Source organism: Microcaecilia unicolor, chromosome 3 (genome assembly GCF_901765095.1).
Source record: "Microcaecilia unicolor chromosome 3, aMicUni1.1, whole genome shotgun sequence".
Lineage (NCBI taxonomy): Eukaryota > Metazoa > Chordata > Amphibia > Gymnophiona > Siphonopidae > Microcaecilia > Microcaecilia unicolor.
Window position 1 is genome coordinate 195,285,840 of NC_044033.1, and position 12,173 is coordinate 195,298,012.

A 12,173-nucleotide genomic window follows, 5' to 3' on the forward strand; every position below is an offset into this window, starting at 1 on the left:
CCTCCTACATCTGGTGAGAATGTTCCCTTAATTCTTGCTCTGTTTGATCGGGGAAAGGGGACAGTGAAAGCAGGGTCTGACTGTTGTGGAGCAAGTGGAATCAGAATCTCTTTATAAAGTACTATATCTGCCCCTTCTGTCTGAGTCAACAACACTGGGAATCAAAGCTCTGTCTCATAAGAGCTACAACGCCAAGTTAAAAATTTATAGATGCAGCATTTTCCACAGTGCACATAAGCATATTATAGGATGTCCAATAAGTATCTCACTGCCCCTCCTCTGTTCCATCCCCTTGGCTTTGGTCATCGACTCTTGAAGTAGAAGAGCCTCATCCAGTGGCTAATGAAGAGCAGAAGAAGAAATCTGACCAATGGCTGCATGGCGATAGACAGGGCAGGGTGCTCTTATATTGATTGAGCTTCTGGGAGCACTGCCAGGAGCCCCTAGGACTATATCAATACTGTTTGCAAAAGTAAAAGCTCCTTGTTGGAGCCATAAAATATTTTATTTTATTTTTAATGGTAATACTTGCATTCAGATCTTACCTGAATGCTCATGGAGGCTGATGAGAGTGTGTGGACTTGCTCAATGTGAGCTGGAGAGTTGGTTTCCCCCCCCCCCCCTAAGAGACAGAAGAGGTTGGAAAGTCCAGGCTGATGCAGAGGGCCAGTAATTGAGGTTAGTTAAAGTCAGAGGTTACATCCTTACAGAACAGACTAGATGGGTCATTTTTGACTCTATCTGCTATGTTACTATGTTGTGAGCAATGTTCCCTCTAAGAGGAGCATGTGGACGATTGCTCAAGCAGATTTTAAATGGTTGCTCATTTTTTGTGCTATATACAGAAATGCATTGCACTCAAAAATTGTTGGATTTTAAAACTTGTTGCTCACATGAAACAAATTTGCACACACCAGGCCACTCCTTAGAGGAAACATTGGTTGTGAGCCCTTTTTTATGAGCCGGAAGAAGCTGGGATTCTAGCTAATTTCTTCACCTTTAGTAAGGTAGTAAAATCCATTTTATCCCACTCAGCATCCCTGTTGATTTTGGTAAGACCTTGTGATTGTGATTTAACTCATGTTTGTGCTTATGTCTTTATGTTACATCCTGTTTTTGTAATTATTTTTATTATATTGGTTGTTTTATTGTGGGTTTTTTTTTAAACGTAATACACCTTGAGCATTTTTTGAGCAGGGTATAATAACAGGTCTAAATAATTAAATGACTTTGGCTTTATTCTCTGGCAACAAATTCCACAACCTGAGCATTCCTTAAGGAAAAAAAAGCACTTTGTCCAATTTCTTTTAAATCTGCTGCCTGTTAGTACATGATACAGTTTGAAGCATGCCTTGTTCCACCTCTTCATTTTTTCATACAATTATCATATCCCCTCTCTGGCTGCTGTCAGTGGACAGACCTCAGGCCTGACACATCATGGTACATCTTATATTCTTACCAAAAAGAAGAATACAGTGGGTCTCAGATTGAACAAAGAAGATGAAACCCAGAAATCAGGGGAAGGAGATTTTATTTAAACAATCTGACATGGCCCATATTTCATTGTGTTGCTTACCTTAGGGGTCAAATGATGAGCTTAATTTCCCAATAAGTAGCACTAATATGAATAGTAAGAAGAACTAGTCCAGTTTGTGTCACTGTTTCTCTCTGGTCTGCTTGGTTTATATCTTATATTCTTACTATTAGGATTATTTTCCTTATGTCCATCTCTTTGCATTTGCCTGGATTAAATTTCATCAGCCATTGAGACACCCAATTCCCTAGTCTCCTAAAGTCCTCCTGCCGTTTCACATAATCTGCTTGAGTACATTTGTACCATTTGCCAGTTTGATCACTTCACTGGTTCCTTTTTCCATGTTGTCAGTTGGAAGTTTCTGGGTTTAATTAGGTATACGGGGGTCTTTTACTTAGGTGTGCTGATGTTTTTAGCATGCATTAAAATAGGTGCGTGCTAAATGCTAAAGACAACCATAGGAATACATTAGCATCTTTAGCGTTTAGCGTGTGCCTATTTTTAGTGCACACTAAAAACACCAGCGCACCTTCGTAAAAGACCCCCCAAAAGATAGTTGTTACCCTTCCCTAGTGAGAGGTTTTGTTGGAAGGAACTAGCCATGGTGCTGAAATGAAGCTCCTGGTGAAGTTAAAGACATTGCAGTACTGTTTTGATGGCTGGAGGCAGAGGCAGCGAAGGAGCTAACCAGTGTGCTGATATGTGGATCCAGGTGAAGCTGAGACTGCAGTATCAGTCTGGTGGCTGGACACAGTGTCTTGGAAGGAGCTAGCCATGGTGCTGAAATGAGCCTCTGGGTGGCATTAAGCCTTGCAGTACTAGGTTTTGGTGACTGGATAAGAACTAGTCATGGTGCTGAAATGAGGCTCTCACATTAAGACAATACAGTACTGGCTTTAGGTAGCTGGAGACAGTGGCTCAGAAGAAGCCAGCCATGGTGCTGAAATTGGGCTCCGTGTGAAATTGAGACACTGCAGCACTGGGTTTTTGTGGATAGACACAGTTGCTGAAAAGGAGTTAGCCACGGTTCTGGCATGAATCTGCTTAAAAGGAGCTAACCATGGTGTTGGCATGAGGCGCTGAGTGAAGTTATGACACTGCAGTACAGGGTTTTGGTGGGTGGACACAGTTGCTTGAAAGGAGCCGGCCATTGTGCTAAAACGAACCTTGAGATGAGCTTAAGACACTGTAGTACCAGCCAAGTGTTCACATGGCCTCAGCCTGCTTTTTCTGTTTAAGAATAAGGTTGTCCCTTGAAAACTTTTTTTCTTTGATCCAGTAGCCTTATAATGTCTCTTTGCTTTCTCTTTTCTCACTGAAAAGGTTTAAAACTATGCACAATACTGCTGTATTTTATAATGGGTCATGTAATCATTTTGGTCTGATTATGGTCCAACTGTTTCTTGTCTCCACTGAGGTCAGGTGGCAGGATATTAACACCTCTTCCCTCCACAGATATTCAGAAATATTAGGCAAGTTCTCAGTCTTACCTAGAAAGCCTAAGAAAGAACTTCCCTCAGCTCCTGGCTCAAATCTTACATTTCACCTTAGCCAATAAAGGCTGAGGTGAAAATAATATCAGACAGAGAGAGGACAGGAGTCTGAGGTTCCCTGTCTCTATCCCATTCAAACATATAGGATGGAGACTGGAACCTCTGAAGTTCCAGTGCTGATAGAAGGAAGAAGTGAGGCTGGAAGGAATCTATATCACAAAGTTTTGCTTTGGACTTTGTCCTGTTATTAATCAGTAGAACATATTATTTTGTGATGTTCTAGTCATGCTTTCTGATATTCTTGAAAGCATTCAATTTTTTCCTGTATGAATTGCATACAGTTCTTTCAGGGTCCACAGGAGATCCAAGATGCCACCAGTTTCTGTCTAAATCCAAACAAACATGTTTTTCTTTGAAAAGGCCTTGGCAGGGACATGGGGATGACTTTTATTGCACAGTGCTGAAGGAGAAGCAAACTTGGTATCTGGTAGCATAGCTTCCTGAATATTGAGAGAGGCAAGAGACCTTTTCCTTACCTCTGGTCTTCAGGGAAAGCTCCAAGGGCAAAACTGGGGAGGACTTTCTCCTAGCTGAGTGATAGCACTGGTGCCATATCATGCAATCCTCTTAGTTCCTCTGGGATGCTTGCCTTGAGAGTTCTGTAATCAGAAAGAAGTTTCCTTTTAATCTACTCTTTACTATTAAAAGAAAAAAGTTACAAACCAATCCAGCACCCAATCAGTGCTGTGCTTCTGAAACCTCATTCTCTCTGTTTCTGTCTCCACTTGGACTTTCTCAGTATGTGATGGCTTTTGCATCTTGCTGATTCAGTCCTTTTCTCACAAAGCAATCAGTGGTCAGGAAAGGCTGCAGTAGGATATCATTAATCAGCACTGATCAAGGAGCATGTTGCAGCCCTAGAACCTGCAGCTTCTGAACACTCCAGCTGCATTCCTCCTCACTTAGGCATCCTGAATTGCTGCTTCTCTCTAGCAATTTTCTAGTTCATCTTTTTTCATAGCTTCAGAAACAGTGGTGTAGTCTTGGGACCAGAAAAAATGCAACTGGATCTTCCACTCTGGAAGTGGCTTCCAGCAGTCTTTGAGCTCCTATTTGATTGAAAATCACTAATATGAATCCAAATTATTATGAAAGATACAGATGCAGTTGTGAAGGAATGACTCTTGGCTGTCAAGAACTGGTTGAATGTCAAAAGTTTGGGAATTTGGGGACCATTGTCACATTTAATCCTGGTACCTCTTGTCATATCTGAAGAAGGGTGGAAGTGTGTCAACTAGAACTAGATCACAGGAGTTAGCAGACAATCTGAAACTTTAGTCGCAGATGTAAGTGGAATAATATTATTCAGTGTTAAAAAGAGAGGGTCAGCATTTATCATGTGGGACAGGGCTTGGGGAGCCAGATAAATGATATACTAGGATGACTAATTTTATTTCTCAAGGCTTATTCAATGAGTATTATTATTAAGTTTTCTGGCTACCAATAATCAAATTAAACATTTAAAGCTTGAAACAGGTGTGAACCTTTTTAAAATTGTTTGGTTTGACTGAGCTTATGAGCAGCTGGCAGTCTTCGCGATAGTGAAAAAGTACAAAAATCAGAGCTTGCACCTCTTGACTATTAAAAAGCAACTTCCCTTCCCAGCCCTACCAAAATGCTGTAAGCTCAGGGAGGAAACTTTACCTTCACTCAGAGGCTCATTTCAGCCATTTGTGTGGTTAAAACATAATTTATATGTGTGTGTTAGTTATCTGATTATTGCTCTCTCTTCACACAGCTAAGGTTATGTACAGTGTTCCATAAAACAAGCATTTATAGCTGCATTTAGGAGTGGTGGACCCTGGGTTAGTAAATAACTCACACAGATTGTATTTTCAAACCTTTATGTGCATTGTCAATGGGAAATCTGCCTACACAAAAAGCAGGTGCTGTGGCAAATTTCAAAGAGAAAGTATAGATGAAGTCATATGGTTGCCATATTAGTCCACTTGAAAGTCTAGAAATAAAGGGGAATGAATAAAACAACAACAAAATAATAATATAAAGTGGCACTTTTTTATTGGACTAACAATATATTTTTCAACTAGATTTCAGGGGCTAAAACCTCCTTCCTTGGGGCAAGACAGAGTAAGCAAAGATACTCATACTATAAGTGAATGAAACCCTTCCACTGAGAGTCTGTAGGTGGAGAGGAAGGGAAGGGAAGAGAAGAGATGGATGGGTGAATAGGCGACAAAGCAGCAGAATTTTATGGTTGTATAATGTGATAGGAAACCCAGATCATGTTGGTGTTGACGTGTTTTATCATCTTAACTTCAATGGGCTTGCCTTCCTGGATTGTTTTAAAATTATCTCTTAGTATTTGACTGTAAAGTCATTGCTGTAGTGCTCTGGTCCTGAAAAATGCTCACCCACAGAGGTGTCACCTTGGTTTGCTGTGTGGTGTCTGATGTGGTGTAACATTTGAGGAAGGTCGTAAGTAGGATCCCTTTGGGGTTCCTGTGATATGTGTTGGCACAATTTTTAGCTGGGGTATATTGCAGGGACATGTGCCATTCTGTTCTTTCTGAGTTTCTGGTTAAAATGTGTCTCCAAGTTGCAAACAATGTATGGGGGATGCCACTTGCATGACAGTTTCTTGGCATACTACAAGCATGGTGGTTTGCCATTGTCTTCCCCACTTATTTTTTCCCCCTGCCTAAGGCTGGGTACTCATTTACTGATAGAAAGTGGGTGGATGACAGAGATGGCTAGAGGCAAACTACCTGACAGAAATCACAGTGTGAGGGTAGAATCCTGCTTCAGATTAGGTGGTTGTTGGTTATATCATAACAAGGGGACTCTCTCTGTGGTTTTTCATTTCTTTGTACTGCAGGTTTTCTCTGGATATTTTAAGGGAAAAGACAATCTTCCTGGAGATCATTTTGGGTTTGTTGCCTTTTGGGTCAGAGCAGATACAATGGTATCATGTAACTTGGCTGTGTATAATGGACTTCTTTGTATGTGAAGGGTGGGAGCTGGAGCTGTAGATGTAGCTGCATCTGTCAGTTATTTTCTTGTACATAGTTGTTTATATATAGCCATTTTTGATGGAAACTGTGGTGTCTTTAAAGTTAACTTTTTATATTGAGTAGTCAATATTGATTCAGATTAAAGGATGGATGCATTGAAAGAATTGTGAAAACAATTGAGAGTGTCTTCACTTTCAGTCCAAATCATAAAAATCTCATCAATAGACTAATAGGGGTCGATATTCAGCTGCTGGTGCTCAGTAGTTTTCTGACTGCCACTGGCATGCACGGAAATTCAATCCTGGACCATGTCTGGGCTTCAGCATTGAGTTTTTGGGTTTGCAGAGCTGGCTAAAGCATAGAAGATTAAGTGCAATATTTAGCCTTTAACTGGCTATAGGGCACCACATAAAGACAGGACTGACTTTTATACGGTTACCTGGGCCAGCTAACTACTGAATATCAGCACTGATTCTCCCCCAGAACATCCCCAAAACAGCTAGTTTTGAGATGGGCACTAACTTGACATTTTCTGCAGTATTAACTGGTCGAGTGTCCCTGAAAATGACCGTTTAGCCCTGAGCAAGTGATTTAACTGGCCAGGAGCCATTTCTGGCTGGTTAAATCACTTTCAGTATCCACCCATTGATATTTAAAGGGTTTAAAAAGTCTGATATCTATTTTAAAATGCCTCTTCCAATTCTACCATTAAGAGGTTGGCATATTGTGGTGCCGTCCTGATGCCGTGGCAGTGCACACAATTTGTGGATAGCAGTCATTATGGAAGCTGAGGAAGTTATAGGTTAGTCTGAGTTTGATTAATTTTGTAAGTGTCTCTGGTGTGTGATGGTGGCTCAGGGTAGATGCCTTTAGAAATTTGTCAGATACAGTAATGCCGTCTGCCTGGGTAGCATTGCTGTTTGCTGATTCTAGATGAATTGTGACCAGGAGAGCATTAACGGCAGGAAAAGCATGCGAGGGTTGTCACTTTGTAACTTTTTGCAAGGTCCACAGACAAAGGGCTCTTATGGATGTCACCCCAAAATTCACAAATAAAATAAAAACTTATAGTCTAAAAAATTCACAATAAAATAAAAACATAGGCCAGTATTCAAAAATATTTATTTGTAGAGCAGCAGGCCACTATAGTAATCACCAGTCTTCAGCTGCTCTATCCAGATATTGTCACTGAAAAGTCCTAAAGACTGCCCCGGCTCAATTCAGATACTGCCATCGAAAATTCTTACAGGATGCCCCAGCTCTATCCGGATGGAATCACTGAAAATCCTTACAGACTACCTTGGCATTGTCTGGATAGCACCACTGATCATTTTTACAGACTGCGATAGTGCCACAGGATGGAGCGTGGGCATTCTAGCTAACTCTGTGGATAGTTGGTAATATTTAACCACTCTCTGGACAGCTGTGTGAGCAGCAGTAACCACTGTCCACGCATTCACCATCCAGGAAATGGGACTGAATATATGAAATTGATGTAAATGTTGTGGCTGGTGTTTAAAACACAGGCTGATAGCAGTGTTTGAATAGTGACCCTTTCATTTCTGCTTTTCTAAAGAAAGTCTTAACCACAGTTCCATGAAATCCATGGGTACAAGCAGAAAGAAAGCCATTTAGCTCCAAAATCCAGATCTCAGAATAGAAAACTTTAGACGGAAGGTTGTCTTCTGACTTCCATCCTGAACATTTAGGAGCACAGGTCCTGTGTAATTCCACCACTGCTGTCAGACGTAAACCACCTTCCCAGCCAACAGCCAGCTCCTTTCACGTGCAGTCCTGAACACAGATCTGTAGAAATGTTCTAAGACCTGGTGATCTGAGCACATATGTCCACATGTTGTTAACAAGAGCTGGCTTTTCCTTAACCCCTCTGCACTCCTTTTGAATACATGATTTTAGCCACCATCATTGCGAACTGCATCGTTCTCGCTCTGGAACAGCATTTGCCTGAAGGAGACAAGACCCCCATGTCTGAGCGACTGGTGAGTGTTTTCTGTCCTTATCTCCATGAAGCAGGTCAGTTCTGACCCCAGGCTAAACCAGATCCATTGACCCATGTCTCGTCCCCTGTGGTGAGTTCTGGTAGGTGTTTTATTCCCAGATAAAGGTGATTACTGGGCCTTGAAATCTGATCTGTGTGTGACATGCTGTTCTGAGCCCACATGTGGCAGCAGTCTGGAGATGGACATGTCCCCAGTGAGTGTCCTGAACTGATACAAGGCAGCTGCCATCTGTGGAGGCTCATGAGTCAGGAAGTGATGACACAGGGGTATCTCAGGGAGCTGTCCAAGTCCTGCTTTCAGGCTGGGAATTAGGCCTAGCTTTTCCCTCTCCCTTCCTGAATGCTACCTCTTTCCAAGCAGCTGGGTCCTCTGGTGATGGCTGAATTCAACTTCCCCAAGTATTGCATAGTCTGTAATGCTGGATCCGGCATGCAGGTGTTTAATTGCTCTAAAATCAGCTCATTTTGTGCAATTTTGGGACTGGACTGAACTGACTGTATAACTGTGGACCTATTTTCTAAAGGGAAGGTGCCTGTAATTCAGATATAGAGGTGGCACACAGGCTTGAACCTAAACTGCTTAAACATGTGCATAAGTTACAATATTCTTTAATTTCTCCATGTGACTGTGCAGTCCAGCAAACTCTAGCCACCATCCTGCCTGGATAGGTCGCCTGGGTGTGGCTATCCTCATTTATCAATAGTGCTACTGAATATCCTCTCTAATTACCTCAGCCAAAACATAAAACATAGCCCATCTTTGGCTAGTTTCACCTGTCTGGTTATTGGTCTGAGCAGGATAAGCACCGGATAGTAAACACAATATTGAGGCATAAAGCTGGCAGAGGCTAAAAAAAACCACTGCCGCCAGCTGAATATCTAGCCTGGAATAGTGCTTAGCCAGAATTTTGACATACATGTGTCTGTAAATGTTAGAGCATTTTTAATAGAATTAACCCCTTTAAGTGGATCCTATGAGCCTGTAACTGGAGCGACTGCAGGGTTGCCACGTATATCTCCAGTCAGAGGGACTGCACAGCACACACCAGGGGATTGTTTGAGGGCTTTACTGTGGTGTATTTATCTACTGAAGACCATGAGACATGCCCAGAATAAGACTTGCACTGGACCCAGTGGCCAGAACAGTCACTATCACCAGAACCCCTGTGGGCAGGTGGAGGGGCAGGGGGCAGTTAGCATCTTACAAACCGTATTAGCAGGTGCTGTAGAATTATTTTAAGTGAGAGGTTTCTGCAGTGCTTGCTGGTGGTATCATGGCACATAGCCAGGGGCTGCTCTCTCGGTCCTTCTATTAGGGGTGATCCCTCTGCCAGAGAGTCAGATGGGCAGAGAGACAAACAGACATGGCATTGACCATAACTACCTGTCATTCATTTACATCCTTTACCAAACAACACCCTGTGACCAGCAAGGAATGAAGGAAGTCAGAGGACTGGCTGAGCCCCTGCATCAGTGCTGTACCAGTACTAAGGGGCAGTGTCCAACTGAAGTAACTTCTTTCACCATAAGGCTTCAGGTGGGGTAACAGCTCCATCCAGCCTGTGCTGTTCCCAGGTGAAGTCACTCCTGATCTGAGTCAGTTGTGGTTTCCAAGGGCAGTGAGGATACAAGATGTCATAAATAAACTTCTGCCCCTTTCGTTCCAGACAAATTGTAATCATGTTGTCATTTGACCAGTTTCAGCTTCTACTGTGTCCATTGGCAGCGGTAAAAGCGAGGGATGGTTTTGTCTGATCTTTTGGGACAGGTGCTGACGTCTTTCTTTGTCTTTTCAGGATGACACTGAGCCCTATTTCATTGGAATATTTTGTTTTGAGGCTGGAATTAAAATCATTGCATTAGGATTCGTGTTTCACAAAGGCTCCTATCTGCGCAATGGCTGGAATGTGATGGATTTTGTGGTGGTCCTCACAGGGTGAGTTACTTTCACTATTCTCTGTTCAATCTTTTCTTTTTTTGTATGTTAATGATTGGATCCACCTCTGTGGGTGTTGAGAAAGCTCAGGGAGGGGTAATTTTTACAGAGTTTAGCCACCAATCATTTGGAAATGTCGATACCTATGATCTTAATAATGTTTGATCAGCTGAGGCTGAACATGATGGGCGGGTCTCGCTCCATCACTGGATTTTAAATCTAAACCCCCCTGTCTTTCTGATCTATCGCTCTCATGCTAAACATGTTTGGATGTAACATGCTGGAAATTATAACCCGCGGGTCGATATTTGAAGCGATGTAATTGGCCAGAAATGGCTCCTGGCTGGTTAAATCACCTGTTCTGGGCAGTGGCACTTAAGTGGTTAATGCTGCTGAAAATAATTGGTTAGCACTGAACTGAAAAGTGGCTGCCATGGGGGAGGTCCGGGGAGAAGCTGGCGCTTGGACAATTAAGTGTCGATGTTCAGCATAAATAGGACACATAGAAGTCCGTCCTATCTTTATGCTGAATACAGACACTTAACCAAATGTGCATTACCCGGCTCCACAAACCTAGAAGTTCAATGGTGAAGCCCAGATATGGCCTTGCATTCAATTTCACAGAATAATGCCACTGACTGAATATCGGGCCCCTGGATGTCAAAATAGGTGCCAGGATGTGATGATCTGAGCGCAAATCCTATAACAACATCTGGGCCCAGATTCCCATAGTGAATACATAAGTACATAAGTACATAAGTACATAAGTAGTGCCATACTGGGAAAGACCAAAGGTCCATCTAGCCCAGCATCCTGTCACCGACAGTGGCCAATCCAGGTCAAGGGCACCTGGTACGCTCCCCAAACGTAAAAACATTCCAGACAAGTTATACCTAAAAATGCGGAATTTTTCCAAGTCCATTTAATAGCGGTCTATGGACTTCTCCTTTAGGAATCTATCTAACCCCTTTTTAAACTCCGTCAAGCTAACCGCCCGTACCACGTTCTCCGGCAATGAATTCCAGAATCTAATTACACGTTGGGTGAAGAAAAATTTTCTCCGATTCGTTTTAAATTTACCACACTGTAGCTTCAACTCATGCCCTCTAGTCCTAGTATTTTTGGATAGCGTGAACAGTCGCTTCACATCCACCCGATCCATTCCACTCATTATTTTATACACTTCTATCATATCTCCCCTCAGCTGTCTCTTCTCCAAGCTGAAAAGCCCTAGCCTTCTCAGCCTCTCTTCATAGGAAAGTCGTCCCATCCCCACTATCATTTTCGTCGCCCTTCGCTGTACCTTTTCCAATTCTACTATATCTTTTTTGAGATACGGAGACCAGTACTGAACACAATACTCCAGGTGCGGTCGCACCATGGAGCGATACAACGGCATTATAACATCCGCACACCTGGACTCCATACCCTTCCTAATAACACCCAACATTCTATTCGCTTTCCTAGCCGCAGCAGCACACTGAGCAGAAGGTTTCAGCGTATCATCGACGACGACACCCAGATCCCTTTCTTGATCCGTAACTCCTAACGTGGAACCTTGCAAGACGTAGCTATAATTCGGGTTCCTCTTACCCACATGCATCACTTTGCACTTGTCAACATTGAACTTCATCTGCCACTTGCACGCCCATTCTCCCAGTCTCGCAAGGTCCTCCTGTAATCGTTCACATTCCTCCTGCGACTTGACGACCCTGAATAATTTTGTGTCATCGGCGAATTTAATTACCTCACTAGTTATTCCCATCTCTAGGTCATTTATAAATACATTAAAAAGCAACGGACCCAGCACAGACCCCTGCGGGACCCCACTAACTACCCTCCTCCACTGAGAATACTGGCCACGCAATCCTTCTCTCTGCTTCCTATCTTTCAACCAGTTCTTAATCCATAATAATACCCTACCTCCGATTCCATGACTCTGCAATTTCTTCAGGAGTCTTTCGTGCGGCACTTTGTCAAACGCCTTCTGAAAATCCAGATATACAATATCAACCGGCTCCCCATTGTCCACATGTTTGATTACCCCCTCAAAAAAATGCATTAGATTGGTGAGGCAAGACTTCCCTTCACTAAATCCGTGCTGACTTTGTCTCATCAGTCCATGTTTTTGTATATGCTCTGCAATTTTATTCTTAAT

General features: G+C 42.6%; 1 protein-coding gene across 3 annotated transcripts in view; it reads left to right on the forward strand.

Moving 5' to 3' along the window:
* Window positions 1-12,173, forward strand: part of CACNA1A (calcium voltage-gated channel subunit alpha1 A) — a 191,315-nt gene that overhangs the window by 13,846 nt on the left and 165,296 nt on the right. For all 3 annotated transcript variants that reach the window (XM_030196931.1, XM_030196930.1, XM_030196929.1), the window contains exons 2-3: window positions 7,954-8,059; window positions 9,876-10,015. In XM_030196931.1, coding sequence (XP_030052791.1) covers window positions 7,954-8,059; window positions 9,876-10,015 — 246 coding nt within the window. The remainder of the gene's footprint in view (window positions 1-7,953; window positions 8,060-9,875; window positions 10,016-12,173) is intronic.